This window comes from Xenia sp. Carnegie-2017, unplaced genomic scaffold, assembly GCF_021976095.1.
Source record: "Xenia sp. Carnegie-2017 unplaced genomic scaffold, XeniaSp_v1 HiC_scaffold_22, whole genome shotgun sequence".
Taxonomy (NCBI): Eukaryota; Metazoa; Cnidaria; class Anthozoa; order Malacalcyonacea; family Xeniidae; genus Xenia; species Xenia sp. Carnegie-2017.
Window position 1 is genome coordinate 12,159,982 of NW_025813485.1, and position 15,803 is coordinate 12,175,784.

At 37.2% G+C, this 15,803-nt stretch overlaps 3 protein-coding genes across 3 annotated transcripts; 1 reads left to right on the plus strand and 2 right to left on the minus strand.

The window, feature by feature from the left end:
* Positions 1-565: 565 nt before the first annotated feature.
* On the plus strand, positions 566-11,010 carry LOC124445988 (integrator complex subunit 6-like). Its single transcript, XM_046996775.1, has 21 exons — positions 566-810; positions 888-962; positions 1,554-1,703; positions 1,848-1,937; positions 2,061-2,250; positions 2,499-2,624; positions 2,706-2,796; positions 2,870-3,080; positions 4,003-4,155; positions 4,418-4,550; positions 5,450-5,544; positions 5,687-5,809; positions 5,884-5,960; positions 6,312-6,398; positions 6,477-6,525; positions 6,716-6,842; positions 7,572-7,711; positions 7,864-8,566; positions 9,033-9,975; positions 10,651-10,734; positions 10,886-11,010. The coding sequence occupies exons 1-19, from the start codon at positions 700-702 to the stop codon at positions 9,248-9,250; spliced, it is 2,949 nt and encodes a 982-aa protein (XP_046852731.1). The 5' UTR covers positions 566-699; the 3' UTR covers positions 9,251-9,975; positions 10,651-10,734; positions 10,886-11,010.
* A 333-nt stretch (positions 11,011-11,343) lies between these two features.
* On the minus strand, positions 11,344-13,304 carry LOC124445989. Its single transcript, XM_046996776.1, has 2 exons — positions 12,240-13,304; positions 11,344-11,793 (listed from the first exon to the last, which is right to left on the minus strand). Exons 1-2 carry the CDS (start codon positions 12,913-12,915, stop codon positions 11,555-11,557), a joined length of 915 nt encoding a protein of 304 aa, XP_046852732.1. The 5' UTR covers positions 12,916-13,304; the 3' UTR covers positions 11,344-11,554.
* A 767-nt stretch (positions 13,305-14,071) lies between these two features.
* On the minus strand, positions 14,072-15,782 carry LOC124445990 (cytochrome b-c1 complex subunit 6, mitochondrial-like). The gene is made up of 3 exons (XM_046996778.1): positions 15,640-15,782; positions 15,256-15,543; positions 14,072-14,287 (listed from the first exon to the last, which is right to left on the minus strand). The coding sequence occupies exons 1-3, from the start codon at positions 15,715-15,717 to the stop codon at positions 14,255-14,257; spliced, it is 399 nt and encodes a 132-aa protein (XP_046852734.1). The 5' UTR covers positions 15,718-15,782; the 3' UTR covers positions 14,072-14,254.
* Between the last annotated feature and the right edge of the window lie 21 nt (positions 15,783-15,803).

The window sequence follows — 15,803 nt, forward strand, 5'->3', positions numbered from 1 at the left end:
ATAAATACATGCTGTTTTGAATTAAAGTGGGAAACCTAACGCTCATACATGCATTTAAAATCAAAAGTATCTTATTAGCGATTTCGGAGTTTCACAGACTTTACGGTAAGATAAGTGTGAACATTGCATCACACTTTGTGCTATCCCAATCTATCCCCGATATGTCCCCCAACGTCATCGAACATAATTGCGAAACTTGTTATTTTAGTTGGTGGGATATCGGAAATGTTAAACTTCCGATTTTTAAATGAAAACGCCGATTTTTACGACTGTCAACCAGGCTTTAACGACGCCATACATACGTCACAAAAGACGAAGCGTTTCTTGAAAATAAATAACAAGGACGTGAATTTTTGATTTTGGTTTATGCCATACATTATTATTAAAAACTGCATGTACTTCACAATGGCTTGCTGCTTACAGAATCGTCAATATTTTTCCTTATCTCGAACACTTCTGCCATGTCAATGGTAGACTTTCGTCCTTTCTTTTATCGTATAACCAATCATGCCTCTCACAATAAGGTCACGTGATCCTAATTGTCGTGGAAAAATGTAGCCTTAACTGCTGAGCCCAAAGCAGCCATCGCGAACAGTCGCGATGAAAATGGAGCCGTATAACAGAGGTAGTTTAGCCGAACAAAACTTCAATAAGTACTGATTAAGGTCTAGAATGAAAGCTAAAAGCCCGCACTAAAGTATGGGTATAATACTTTTTCTCGTTGATACTTCGGCGTCTATGTCTCAGAGGACATTCTTAGGAACTACACTCATCGACATCGGTAAAGGTGCTGTTGAGACGTTTATAAAGGTTAGTTTGGAAATTTTTCTTAAATGCACGTAATAATTACAAATTATTCAATCAGAGGGGTTTTTCCTATTATGTAGCTGAGGCAAAGGGACCAAGGAAGCCGTACAGATCGATATATGTTGATGACGTCCGATGAAATCGGCGCCATTAAGGTAAACTGATGCCTGGTGAATGCGCAAACAATTGTATTTGTAACAAAAACCTGCAATCAGGCTATAGGATGTCGATTCGATGACAGATGGCCGGCCAAAATTTATATTTTGTACATTTTCTGATAATCTGCATAAATTTCCCGTAAAATTCCTCAAATAGACGTTTTTGTATAAGAAGAAAGTTTAATAACTTTTACTTTATAGGGTTCATGAAATTTTATGATTGAAGCATTTGTGTGTAATACTAGGCATTTTGTAGGGGGGGGGGGAGAGGGGTAAACTTTGCCAATGTTTGAAGGATGGCGCAGTTGTCCAATTTTATGAATTATGGAGGAGGCAACATTTGGTTTGCAAGACCCTAAAAAATTACAGGCAGCATTATTGTTATTGTGAATAACTAGTATCATTCCAAAAGTACTTGGGGGGCATAAGAAGCTGATTTTTTAAGCAGAGACGTGTCTTGTGCTGGTTTTTTTTCACAAAAATATTCTTTAAGATAGCTGAGGCAGTGGAACTGTCAATGTATGTTGGTAGCCTGTTGGTAAATTTTGAATGTGGCGTAGACATGATGGTTTAGCATTTTTTGTTCAGGCTGGGTGGAAAGAAAATCTTGCGACATTCATGAATGAATTGAAAAACCTTCAAGCAACTGGATTGACAAATCTCGGCTCTGCTATGAAGCAAGCATTTGACTTGCTTAATCTCTATCGATTGCAGTCTGGTATTGACAACTATGGCATGGTTAGACTTTATTTTCTTTTAATTACAATGAAAGTTTTTATGAAATCATAGCCCAAATATTGTTGTGTATTTATTTTACTTGAAAACTCTCTAAGATTTTTAATTGTATTTACAATCTCTGCATTATTTGATTTTGTTGCATAGGGTAGAAATCCCTTTTATCTAGACCCAGCAATGGTGATATGCATTACGGATGGTGGAAAACTTTCGTCGATTGATCGTGTTCATCAAACGGTACTTTAAACATGTTTTTGAACAGTAATCACCACGCAAATAGACAAACTTTATGTCTACAAGAAAATTGTTCAAAATTGTTACCACAATACCATGTTACCCAAGCTATTTTTGTATTTTTAGTTGGAACTTCCACTTGAACCTCGTGCCCCAGGAAGTGAGCTTACTAAAGAACCATTTCGATGGGATCAGCGGTTGTTCTCATTGATATTAAAATTTCCTGGAAGTCCAAATGGGTTTGATAGAACTGCTGGGGTCAATGCGGATGTGACTAATGAATATTTGATTACACCAATGTGTGATGCTACTGGAGGTCAGTTTAAGTACAAAATTGTTAATTCTTAAGTTCACTACACATGACTGAGTTTGGGAAAGTATTTTCATTTTGGAGGATTCTTGAAATACATTGGAAACGATTTTTAGTACTCCACATGAAGCATGTATATTTTTTTGTAAATCGTCTGAAACAAATTAGTCCTTCTGTCTCATGGACTGCTATGATAATTGAAACATTGTTTTCTTTTATTTTGACCATCTTGTTAAAATATTTTTCATCTCTAGGACGATCTTATATAATCACCACTCCAAAGTCTTTGTCAAACGTCGTTGATGCTCTTGTGCAGAAATTTCAAATGGGAGTTGTTATAAATTTTGAAAAGATTGGAGGTCCCGATAAACCTGCTGAAGGTGAGTTATTCAATTCAACCCAGCAAGGAAACTAGACAATAAAAAAATCTAATAAAAACATATACAACTGCCAACCTACAGCCAACTCTTCAACGGTGAATTCCGACATGGAAGGTGAAGGCAAGCCAAAGAATCATGCCAATGTATCAAAGCCACCTAGCGACATGTCTGGGTGAGTTTAGAAAATGCTTTTCTTTCTTTCAATCTTGTTCGTTATGGCTGTAACAACATGCCATTTTCTGCAGGCAGCCGACAAATGATGATGCAGGACAATCACGTGATGAACAGCAAGCATCACGCAATACATCTTCTCCTCTACCACCCACTGTGCTGAATAATTTATGGTACAGTTGCAGGAGGTTGATATACATCAAGACAAATCCTAAAGTCAATACTCCTGTTGGCCATTGGCCAATTCCCGAATCATTTTGGCCCGAACATTCCATGTCTCAGTTAGTAAGTGTTGTTTTTGGTTGATTGATCATTCATTAAAAGGCGAAGTTATTATTGCGGTTTATACAATTAGTCTATATCCAAGGAGGCTTGTTAGCCGATGTTTAAAAAGCCGAATGCCGACACACTTGTTGAGAGCCCATACTTTACGACCGTTGATTATTAATCAGCTGAACCGCGTCTTCTTATCATCGGCAACAGTACTAAAACAATGTAACGTTTGTTTCAGCTAAAACATTCTGAAACATTGCAATAACTGGTTAGGTGAGTTTTAGTTTTGCGTTACCGGCAAACTGCAAATAGTCACGTGATCGTGGCTTTGCGGTTTTTGGTTCAGATTTGAACTGCAAGAGACCCTTCTTTCGGAAGGAGAGTTACGGCAGGCTTTTTAGTACTTTTAATGCAACCAAGTGACTTTTATAGCTCAATTGCGTATTTTTATTCGAGTATACAACATAAATATGTCTTTTTCATTGACAAACTGTTAACGAAACATGAAATTAAGCTCGGGACAATGCGAATTGTATAATACAAATGCAAAGCGTGATGCTAAATTCAATTAAATTATTTTCTCAACGGCAAACCTCAACGACAAACCAACAACAAACTACTACTCTCTTATACGTCAACACACACTAGTTGACCTGCTTCGCCAAAACACACGAATAAAATTTTGCTAAGATGAAAGCTATACTGTGGGTTGGGTTTGATAATCACGATACATTAAGATGGCATCAACATTGTAGTTGAGTTTGACTGCTGATAATCGTCAATTGTAGAAAACAATGATGCGCTTAATCTGTTTTGCTGATGTTAGACACATTTCTCGCGGTTACAACAATCAATAAAACTGTGTGCCAATGTACATGTGTTATATAATACTACATAAATTCATTTGCTAATGTTTCTCTGCGATACATTGAAGGAACCTCGAGATGCCGATCCCACGGTTCTGTTTTCTTGTGTAAATTCCGAACCAATGGTGATGGATCTTCTGCCGTTTGATAAATATGAATTGGAACGGTCGCCATTGACTCAATACATCTTGGAAAATGTTAAACCAACTCATTGTTGGCAGGTATAAATGTACACTAACTGCTAGACCAACCATCAACAAATTTGAGCCCACCCTCTTGCCGGAGCTAGCCCGCAAGTTTGGGCATGCTACGTATGCAAATATTTCGTAGCTCAGTGTCTTTAAAATCAATAAATTTGCAAAGAATTATTGCTTACGTGTGCTCTGAAAATTTCATTTGAACAAATTTGGGAGCAGTCCACGCTACTACCGATGATGGTAGTCATGCTGATTTCTTTGCTTTTAACAAGTCTTTCATTCATAGACTTACGTGTCAGGAAGTGGAAAGAACAGCGAATTGGGATATCCCTTTGGTTACCTCAAAGCAAGCGTGAATTTTCAAGCAGTCAATTTATTTGTGATGCCGTATAACTATCCCATTCTTATTCCTCTTCTCGGTTAGTATGAAATCTAACCTACACCACTCAACCGGTCGTATTTTTTCATCCAATTTATGTTCCGTTTGCTCCTTGTTGTTTTTTGAAACCTCAAATCTTTTACAGTGGTTGTACGAGCATGGAATGTTGAGAAATGTATGTTCGTGTTTTATGACAAGTTTAATTCTTGTTTCCGCCGATTTGCGGTCAGCGCATGTATTTTTTCATCATCCTGTGACAGCTTTTGCGAGACAAGCAATTCTTACTAAAGTATATTCTAGAACTCGACAGGTTTTCTTGATGTTGAATGCAAAAGTATTTGTAACCCCACGCTTTACTTAATCTGCGATTTAAATGTTCTCAAGATATGCCAGTAATGCCACTGAGATGATACAAACTGCTACGTACTTAGGTCTTTTTTCAATTTGATGATTAATTTGAATTATTGTAGGTGAAGTCTTTCACAATAAATTAAATTTCTTAACGACTTTACGTTGCGAAGTTGTTAAGAAGGTGGATGTCTTCCCGCAATAAATCTTTATGTTGTCGCACTGTACTTGCTCTCAAAAAATGTTGTTTCCTTTCATTCATTATAAAAGATTACTTCCAAAATCTTTATATGGTAAAAATACAAGTGTAAGCCCTTTGTAAGATTGCACCTGTTTGTATCCGAGGCAATGGATTAAAATCGTTACTGAAATGCTAGCATATCCTTACGCTGGAGCGCGTGTTGTAACGATGAATGGTACCATAACTTATGCTCCATGTGACTTGAGATCAATTTGTTTACACAATTGTGTGTGTGCCTAAGATGCTCCTAATGATTGAGAAATAGATTAATGTTGAAAATTTGTTTATTTTTTTCACCATATTCATTTTGCAAAGTTTTTTAATGTGTTAACTGCAATCATTTTTTACAGATGAGCTGTTTAAAGTGCTTAAATTAAGTCCCACTCCAAAGTGGAGACAGCTTTTCGACAAATATCTCAGCGATCTACCAAGCTACTATATCGTGGTAAGAAGTAGCTATAGCTGTGTTCAGCGTGTTTTTTACATTTATATAAGTATTTATACTTTCGCTATTATATTAATAAACAAGTTCTGGTTGGTATTGCTTTTTTTGCATCTTTTGTTCATGGTCGTTTCTTTTCATCTAGCCACTTAGAACGGCTCTCCGTCGAATGGGTGCGAATGTAAATCTGCTTATACCCGATCACGTTGAAAGCTCATCTTCTTTGAGTAACAGTATTCAAAGCTATCTGAAGAAATTAAAACAACAGGTAGCCATCTTAAATTAGTTGTTAACGTGTCGTTATCTGTTTTGCTGTTAGCTAACTTCAATGAATTGTTTAAGGCCAAGGTTGAAGCAGATAAAGTCTTGTCTGGCATCGGAAAGAAGGCTCCTGGGGAGTTTGGAAGACCTGTTTCCCAGTAAGATGTTACCGAAAACAGAGATAAATCCAAGATGATTATTTAGGGGAGGGGGTGCTCTAATATAGATTAGTTTTGGTTGCTACTCTCGTGGTGTAGCTATGCTATGTCTGAAATTTTTGTTAAATTCGATTACTCTCATGCCATGACCGGGAGATATTGAAAGAAATGTGCTCTATCAAACACAGATCACAATTGCCTTTGCTTATCGTAATTGCTTTTTACATTAATATTTTTAAGGAAATTGACACTCCTTTCCCCCCATCCCAGTAATTCAATCCTTACTGAAAGCATATTGTCGACGAATGCAAAATGAACGATTTCTATTAACTAGTCGATTTATCATTCAAGGATCAATAATAGTCCATTATCACCTAACAGTCTACAGAAGCGAGACTTTCACGAAGTTTTCCACAACATTCCGAGCTCTCAGCCGAGGTAGCCATAGAATAAACCTCTCTTTTAATCAAATGCCCCCAATATTTCATTAATGCGAACATTATTTCTCTTTTCTAGTACAATTCCAGAAATTGCCAATGTGACAAACCTTCCTGACTTTAAAGAGGTAGAGTAAAACAATACGTGTTAAACGCTTTTGAAGGAAAATAATGAACCGTTCAAATTTCGAGTTCTCCAAAGAAAATTTTTTTAATATCGTGGTATGCGTTAGGTCAATAATGCGGAAATTTTTTCCGAACATTTTGTGACTTTCAAAGTTTTTGACGAGTTTTTCTACATTTATCTTCCATGTGTAGCTACCGAAGATGCATCAATACAAGAATCCGTTTGACATCAAACGTTCTGAGCTGTTGGATCAACTTGCTCGAATGCGAATCAATTTTTTTCATACGGCACCCACAGCAACAAGACTTCAAGATCAAGGTAAGGCGATCAAAAAGATTAAAAACTCAATTTCGGATCCCAGGCACAGTGTAGGCAATAAACAATATTAGCACTCTATTGAAATTTTTTTACCGCATATTGTATTACGTATGTGGTTACCATGACGACAGCCAGTTTTTGACCAAAAGGAACGCTCGACTTCTTAAGTACTATATGTAATCTAATTATTCCTTATACTTTGCCTTTGGATCAGTTTCTCAAAATTTGTTTTGTTGTAATCATTAGTGGAGAATGCTTTCCAGACTTCTCGTCATTCAATGCAAGTAAATGTAAATTATACGAAAACAACGGTATTTCAAGTCATTGAAATGGTGCTGGGAGAGTGTGCCATTTTCCCTGTCCGTGTGTCTTGTGTTATAATTATATTTTGAGAAATACTCGTAAGGGGCCATAACTATAAAATTCGCGTTTGTTTGGAGTGCATCAAGGTGTGATAGAAATTAGGGAAACTCCGTTACTTTTATCATATCAACAATTCAGTTAAATGTTTTCGACTGAAGCACAGCCTAACGTTCTTTTGAATTCCTGAAAAAGGACTGGAATATAGTTGAGAAATGGCCGTTGGGGATGGGCAAGGGAATTTCTTTTATAACTATAAAGATGGGAAAAACTTAGAATGCATGTTGGCATGCATTCGGTTTTTATACCATATGTTACATGCTTTGCTCTTGCCGTGTTGTGACAACCACGAAATTTTATTTTCATTAGATTCTAGGCACAGTATAGCAATCAGCCAGATGGGCAATTATCAGGACTACTTGAAGCAAACAAGTCCTTTGCGTGAATTGGATCCTGGTATGAACAGAGCTCACATGTTCGGCAATCCATTCAAATTGGCAAAGGATCAGGTTCTTGACGTTTTTCAAATTTATTTTTCGCTTTAGAAATGATGACAGTGTTGTTAAAAAAACTGCTAGCAATTTTGTATCAAATCATTTTGTTAAAGTTACTGTTGATCTGGCTGTCCTTGGGAACTGAAACTACGTTGTATTTATTTCAGCCCATGATGGTCGATGAGGCAGATGTAGTGAACGAAGCCGTAGCGGGAGGCGGATCTTCTCGCAAGCGTCGTGACATTCGGTCTCCGTCACCACGCGACCGACGTCGGAAACCCGATGTGAATCCTAATAATTCAAAACGACCGACCCAACCTCAACCGATGCAAGAAAATGTTCACCAACCATTGCCACCAATTACGCCTCCACTTTCGAATTTTGGACAACCACCCGTAATCACTGGCGAGAAACCTTCCAGCCACAATGTGAAAGCACCTGTACCAGGAAAGAAACGGAAGCTTCAGGAGGGTGAGGGCTCGAATGAGCAACGTAAGCAATCGAAGCCGAGCGTAAATCCACAACTTCGTAAACTACAACAGCTTCATCATAACAAGCAGCATGGTCAAGCGAGCAGTGCGTTCACGACTGCAGGACAAGCTGGGATGTCCAAGGATAAACTGGAATCTTCAAAGGATATATCGTCAATATTACGAAACGCGTGTTTGGGGCCGAATGCAACGAACTCCAAAGCGCTATCTAACACGCCAGAAATCAAGCAAAGTAACCACGATTTGCCAAACGACAAAAACGATAAAGTGGGACTGCGTAGAAAAGAAGTTTCAAAGAGCATAGCTTTGCGGAAGATGTACGAGAAAAACACCAAACTCCGACAGATGATTTGTAAACAGATACGCACTTTGGGTCAAGGTATAGTATGATGGCACTATCTTCATCAAATACACTGTCTTCTTCTTGTCATCCCAAAGCTTTGGTTTGATATGTGGATGCAATTATCGCGAATTAGTATATGCTCTTATGTTGCGTCGTTTTGAAAAAAGGCTTCGTTTGTATGTATTCTGAGTTGTAAGCAATCGATTTTCATCTTTAGTTGTCATCGTTTTTTGCTGCAACAACTATCGTTGCCCGCTTGATACTTTAACGGCCGTTACGTTAAAGCTGTGGCACTAAAATTTAATTGCTTCCATCGAAGCGATGTAGCTCTATTTTAGTTACGGCTTCTATTTTCGTAATTGCATTTTTGTGTGCGACCTCCATGCAATTGGGATTTACGTAGCTTTCTAGGTTGAGCCACCTATTTCCTCTTAATGTAAAGCTTGGTGCATTTGAAATGTATTACTCTAGTATTTTATCAGTGCTAGCCATTTGTTTTTAGATCCAGATCCAATCATCGGCCATCTCGAGCAGGTGCAAGGAAGTTTAGAAAAGAGGCGAGAATTCACGCGAACGATAATTGACGAAGCAGCGAGGTTCAAAAAGAACAAACTTGTAGAAATATTAAACGTTTGGCTTAATGGTCAGGAGCAAAAAACTTCAGGACGAAATCGTCGTGCGATTAAGAGTGCACTGGTTATAACTGGTAACATCAAATGAATGCCTAAGAATCAGTGTTTACCTGCGGGAATGGCCTGTCAAACATGTCTCTCTTAAGCTCTCGCGCCCGGCGGTTTCCGGCGAATAAACGCAATGCGGAGCTTAAGTGTCTCAAGGAAACTAGGGTTAATCTACTTAAACAATCAAGCAAGAAAAATGTTATGTTTGAATATATGTTATGAACGGTCATTCAAAAGTTTTCTGCGCAGATGGAAGAAATTTGAAAACGGTTTCACTGTCTATATATATTTTCAATGTATGTTTCTCATTCGTAATACTTTTATTTGTACATATTGGACAGATTATGCAGGCATGCCATAGATGGACTTTAGGCGATTTTTTATCTTATAAGAATTGCTATCGGTTGGCATGAATTCAATACTTCGAAAACTGCGTTGAAACACATTCAGTGCTCACGAAATTAAATTTTGCTTTTTACTGGTTAATTGGTCCTGATTACAATTCTACAGATGGAGAACCATTTTGTCGCCTTCCTCCTTAAAACGTTTTTGTTATTCTTACATGAAGTATATCTAAAACTGAAAAGTGCCTCGGATGTTTGCATTGCTTGTGGTTGTTTTTGAGGCAATTTTGGGAGCAAGGGTTCACACTTTCCCTTTTTTGTTATGTGGTACGAGATTTTGCCGGGGTTTGCTATCATCTGCGGATGTGTTGTAGCTTCTGGCTTAGCTATGAAGACAGTTGACCGGGTGATTTTTGGAAAGGTGACTATACTATACTACCAACTTAAAACAATCTGTCTATCCTCTTAGTAGCTGAAAATATTTTATCACAAATTTCTAGTCTTTACAGAAAATGATCAATAACAGCTATGAAGGACTTGTCATAAAAATAAGAAAATACGCGTTTATAAAAGGATACTTACTAGCTAGGATTTCGTAAATCGGATACCATAAGTTGTGAAGGTGAACGTGACCTTACTAGTTTATTTCGAGCAACTTGTTGGTTTCATCACAATTCTGTTGGATGCGGTGTTGCCAAGCAAATCGCCGTGAAACTTGTTCTAATTCATAAGCTATAACTTTAATGCCTTATGTTGAGTTTTCCCTACTGCTATTTTAATTATTGTTATTGAAAAATACATTTTGATAATTTTCATGTTTTGCATATGATTTTTGACATCCAAGTGAAATGGCCTTGGTTGAATGACATTTAGGAAGGAAAAGTTGTGTAAATATCATTTATTCAAACTTGTGTAGCAATTTGGTTTTGAAACCCATAAGTTTCTTGAATGGTGCATTTCAGTGAGATGTGTCAATCCTTCATTTGTTTTGTCTCAAACCTTCAACCTGGAATAGCATTTCTTTTTATAAACATGGTGGCCACGTAAAACATTATTGACACAAGTGTTGGTGCTAAATAGGGATTAATGTTTTTAGACACAGCGATACAATGTTGATGTCCTGGATATCATGCTTACTGGACGAGACAAAAGAATCACACAGTCTGAATATGTTCAGAAGGTGATCTCTTGACAATACTCTTTCTTTAAATTATATTTTCATGTGCAATATTACCTAAAAGGCCCTTCTTTTATGAAGACATCTACTCTTTGGAGCTGTTGGATTTTTTTCATTTTTTTTAACCAACTTTTTGAATATTTACCTTTCTTAGGGTTTAGATGACTTGAAGACAGAGTAACAAAATTTTGCATCTGGCTAATGGTACAAAGCTTGTTAAAGTGTATATATGATGTACTAAATAAAGAATACAAGTGATTGTGATAATCGTTCTTTAAATTGGTATTAAGTTTTGTTTTCTGTTTTACCATAAGCTTTTAATCAAACTACTCCAAATGACAGTGATAAAAGAGCCAAATGAAAGCAGGTCACAAAGTACTGACAGAAATATAGTTTTACTTAGTTTCCAAAAAAACATGCTTGATTGAAGGTTTAGTAAAGTGTAATAGATGTTGTTGACAATAGATCTCATCAGTACAGCTTGTACATATGCCAACTATAGGATTCTAGTCTACTTGGAGTTAAAAAATAAGACAGGATTCTACTCCCCATTTCCCATTGGAAAATATACACGTATGACGCATGTTCTTTACACGTGATCAACACAGCATGTTGTCATTCAAATATCAGACGTTTTGGTCTTTATTATTTGTGCAAATGGTCAGTTCTATTATCATCTACATTGTGGCATATGCGAGTGTTACCTATTAATACAATGATTCGTCTAAAAAACGTTGGACTTTATTCTACAAGAGAAAAATTTAATGTAAAGTATTCTTTTGAATACGAATTTTGCCATTGTTTGCCTTTCCAAATGTGGGTTTCATATTGATATCCAAAGAGCCACAGTGTCCCAGGCCAAGACATACAGGATAGGTTGCGGGCAGCAGTAGCTTTTCACCGTTCCCGGAAAACAACAGACAGGGTACTTTTCGTAGCAACAACCACTCGTGTTCCCGCAACACACAGGACTCTCCGTTGGGCAGCATGCGTTTCTTGAGGAACAGCAGTTAGCACCAGACAGCGGACAGCACCAATAAGCTGTGTTTCTTCTGGATTTGGCTGATGAATAACATTGCGGAATGTAAGTGTAGTGTGCCAATGTGTCAGATATGCTCAATCTTGTTTTTGAAATGTATATGGTTTTCAACTGATTAAACTGTAGGTGCAGTTTAGCAAAAAGCGTATATAGTGTAGCCTTTTGTTTGTGTTATGGAATGATGTTTACTTTCTACAAGTATACGGATTCTCGTCGAAATATGAGTGACGTAAGAAAAAGTATCAATTTGGTGTACTCATTAAAGACACGATGGTTACGTTACGGAAATTTTAAGCTTTGGAGTTTATGCTATGGCATTTGTCGTACCTGCTTACTCTCAACTAAGTTTGGTCAAAACTTTGAGTACAATAGTGTGGTTTAAAAAAATGAAATTTTGATGACAGGTATAGGTGAGAAACAAGTCTTTTGGGCCGAACTTTTGGTGACTACTTTCTAACTAGTTACTTACCAGAGTATTGACAGCAAGTGTTATTCTCAGCACAACAATACAAGCCTGATGCATCGCATGCTTTTGGCTTTGGGTTGGAGCAACCCAATTGGTTTGAGACATCATTGCAACCGGTTGCAATGCGTTCTGCGAGCGAAGTGCAGTAGTCTGTGGAAGTACACCATGATTGGATAAGTACCGCCGAAGCAAATTTCTTCCATTGGCCATTGCTTGTGTACGACATGGCATTTGGAACCTTATTGATTAACTCCAATCCATAAGTGTAGACGAGAGCAGTTAGGGAGTTTCGAATATTGCAGCATTGCAATTGGTGATCACTTGTACGGATTACTTTCTCCACTTCTTTTTGAGCGCGGTCGATACTTATTTGGAAAAGACGCTCGCTTTGTTCCATGGTCAAGCAGAAGTTTTCTTTACAGTTACAATTCCCTGGTTTTTGGACCAAACCTTTGCGTAAGTCGACTTGATCAATACCAATCAGGGCGAAATCGTCATTGGCATTAGGATGGTTAATGTTGTAGCCGTAGCCGACGAAGTCCCCATTTTCTGCGCGACGAGGACAATGCGAGTGCATTTGCCATGTCTTGACCTCGGCTTTTGTGTCGCATTCTTCGCTTGTAGCGTTCGAAAAAAACAGTAAAGCGAGCAAAACTGCAATTTTCAAAGACATTTTCATATGAAAAGCACGTAACTTTTGTTATCCAGCGTTTAGTGAAATTGATCAAGTTTTTTTGATGCGTGTTGACTAGTGTTGAGTGAGCGATACCAAGTATTCGATATTCGACACCAATGCCAGGTAGGGGTATCGATTATTGACTTGCTACCATAGAATCATCGCCTTTTCTGGTTTTCTCTGGCTCAAAGCCTTATGTTGGCCACTAACATTTATAACCGATTCCCGCTCAGCACGTCTCTTGCTTCTATCAAGTGCAAATGGTTGTTCAACAAACAACAAACACTGAAAAAACGCCAGTGTCGAAATTTGAGATTTCTGGTATCAAGGACAAGACAAGCGCGCCAAAGTGCCTCTCTCAGTCTTATGTCTTGACAATTTTTGCGTTATTATAACGAGGAATGTCTTAACATCACTGAAACCAACTTATTATATTTACCGGTAGTAGGTTATGCGTTTGATGTAAATGAATGCTATGGCATGATGTAAACAAACGTCTGACGAATGTTGGAAAAATTGGGCTAATGTATTGATTTACAAATATAAAGATCCGGCATTGTAACGTGATAACTGAAGGTGTTAAAGGTAAATGTTTGCGTCCGGAATTTGTAAGAAGCCACACCCAGAGACCGTGGGTCCAAGGTTTTGGCCAATTTACCATGGACGACGAGTCACGCTGAAAAGCAAGTTTTCTTTGAAAGATTTCTTTGAAGGACATTCTATTTTTCATCACAACAAAGAACGTCGCTTTTTTTTAGGAAAATGGCTATGTACCCTGCCTGAGTAAGGAGCAGTGTGGCAGTGACGTAGCCAGCCTTCATGTTTTGTCGTGCTATGTCAATCCTATTGTCTCTACGGTGTGTGAACACAGGTCCACGACCAAACTTGCATACTAGCTACGCCCCTGTACTGGAGTGCTTTAAATGTCAACAAAATTCCCTTGTCTGCATGATTACCGCGATGAGTATCATGCATCATGGAAATTATGATAGATGCAACATTGCCTTCAAATCAAGTGTTTGATACCATGCAATTTACTTCATTCAACAAAATTGCATGGCATGAACAAAACTAAGATTTGGTCAACATAAAATGAAATACTACCTGGTATTCTCAGGATGTTTTTCTACAACTCAAAGCAAAATGAACTTAAAAAATATACAAAACATTTCTTTCTTTTAATAAACAACTTAGCAACTTCAACCTTTAAATAGAAGTCAATGAAATAGCTTGCATGCGGCCAGCAATAAGGTTGGGACTTTTGTACAAGAGTGTAATTACTCTTCTTTAGTACCTTTACTTTGTCCGATGCTTCATTAACTTGAGAATAAAATACATTTTCTTATTTTAAATGGGAAAATAATGACTTTGAAACCTGAAATAAAAAAATTACAAGAATGTTAGAGATGTTAGAAGAAACATTGAAAATTCAATTATCACTGGAAAAAGATGACCGGACTTCTTCATCTATAATAAATTTCATGTCTAAAAAACATTAAGAAAAATGACAGTTTTTTGCACTCAAAAAGCTGTCATTTTTCTTAAAGATTTCATTTCATAATTCATGTTCAGGTAAATTTCCAGTGTAATTGTTCAAATATTTCATTGAAAATGTTTTCATTACATAAAATTCATGATTCAGATGCCCTATAGCTAATGGTTCAACAATCAAATTGTATTACATATTGGACACAGGGAGATAGTAAACAAACAACTTTTCTATTTATTCCTAGACTTTACCAATGTTAAAAATCATATAAACATTAGTTTTTTGTCCTTGCTACTTTGCGAAAAATAACAATAAACTGGAGCCTAACAAAACCTTGAGTGTCTTCCTCATTCTCAATCATTTTTTACAAGCCCAGCCATTTCATTTTAAATAACTCAAGTATCAAGCAAAGAATACATTCTCTACTTCAGTCTCAATCAAAAATATGCTATTCATTTCTCATCTTTTCATGCACTTCTTAGCTAATACCAAGTCATTCAATGACATTTGCACTTTGTACTCAAGCAAATTTATTCAACAAATTAGTTAAATCACAGAAGCATACAGCACACCAAATATAAAAGATATGTTATATTTTTTGTATAGGCAGACTTCAAGAGGGAAAACTCCTGCATAGCTAGCTTTTCCAATTTAAGTAATTTATTTTCAATCTTAGTCAGGATGTGAATGAAAGGAATATGACAAATAATGAAATAAACAAATAGTTTACAAATTCATTTCCTGGGGTTAGAACCACCATTTCGTGCTTCTTCAAAAATATTTCTGTGTCATTAGGTTACTAAGAAAAGTTATTAACAATAAAATCAATTAGTAACAACAAAAAAATCACTTACACACTTATCCACACATCCTACGAAATCGAGCAATTCTTGTGCACAGTTCTCCTCTGTTCGTTGCCTGCTGCTAACACGGCTTTCACAAGCATCAAACTCGTTTTTCAAAGCCACGCACTTTGAAAGTTCGCCACATTTTTCTCTCAGCGTTTCTTGTAAGTCTTCAGGATCTTCCTCATCTTCATCTTCTTCTTCATCTTCGCTTTCTTCATCGGATTCGTCTTCGCCATTTGCCACAGCATTGTCCTCGTCAGTCACGTCGTTGTCCTCTAGGTCGTCAACTTCATCCTATGATTTCAGGACAAAACAAGTTGAAACTTCAAATATTTTCAGCTAAGAACAATAAAAAATATCCGGAGAGCACTTTGCGATACTTTTTTATACCTCTACGACGTTATCGACCGCTTCTGGGGCTTTTTTTGCTAAAGTTGAAGCTTCTAAAATTTCTATGCCGGCAACCATCTTTGCAGGAATACGTAATCGCGCCCGATACAAGGGGGTAGTTTACCACATATTAGCCGGCAAATATATTCTGAGCCTGATTTTTC

Bases quoted from the DNA above. Each gene is read 5' to 3' on its own strand.
- LOC124445988 (XM_046996775.1), top strand. From the start codon at position 700: ATGGGTATAATACTTTTTCTCGTTGATACTTCGGCGTCTATGTCTCAG. The intron at 4,551-5,449 runs GTTAGTATGAAA...CATTTTTTACAG, and splicing joins CATTCTTATTCCTCTTCTCG to ATGAGCTGTTTAAAGTGCTT. The intron at 6,843-7,571 runs GTAAGGCGATCA...TATTTTCATTAG, and splicing joins AACAAGACTTCAAGATCAAG to ATTCTAGGCACAGTATAGCA.
- LOC124445990 (XM_046996778.1), bottom strand. From the start codon at position 15,717: ATGGTTGCCGGCATAGAAATTTTAGAAGCTTCAACTTTAGCAAAAAAA. The intron at 15,544-15,639 runs GTATAAAAAAGT...CTGAAATCATAG, and splicing joins CGGTCGATAACGTCGTAGAG to GATGAAGTTGACGACCTAGA. The intron at 14,288-15,255 runs GTAAGTGATTTT...TTTTTATTTCAG, and splicing joins TAGGATGTGTGGATAAGTGT to GTTTCAAAGTCATTATTTTC.
- LOC124445989 (XM_046996776.1), bottom strand. From the start codon at position 12,915: ATGAAAATGTCTTTGAAAATTGCAGTTTTGCTCGCTTTACTGTTTTTT. The intron at 11,794-12,239 runs GTAAGTAACTAG...GTTATTCATCAG, and splicing joins CACTTGCTGTCAATACTCTG to CCAAATCCAGAAGAAACACA.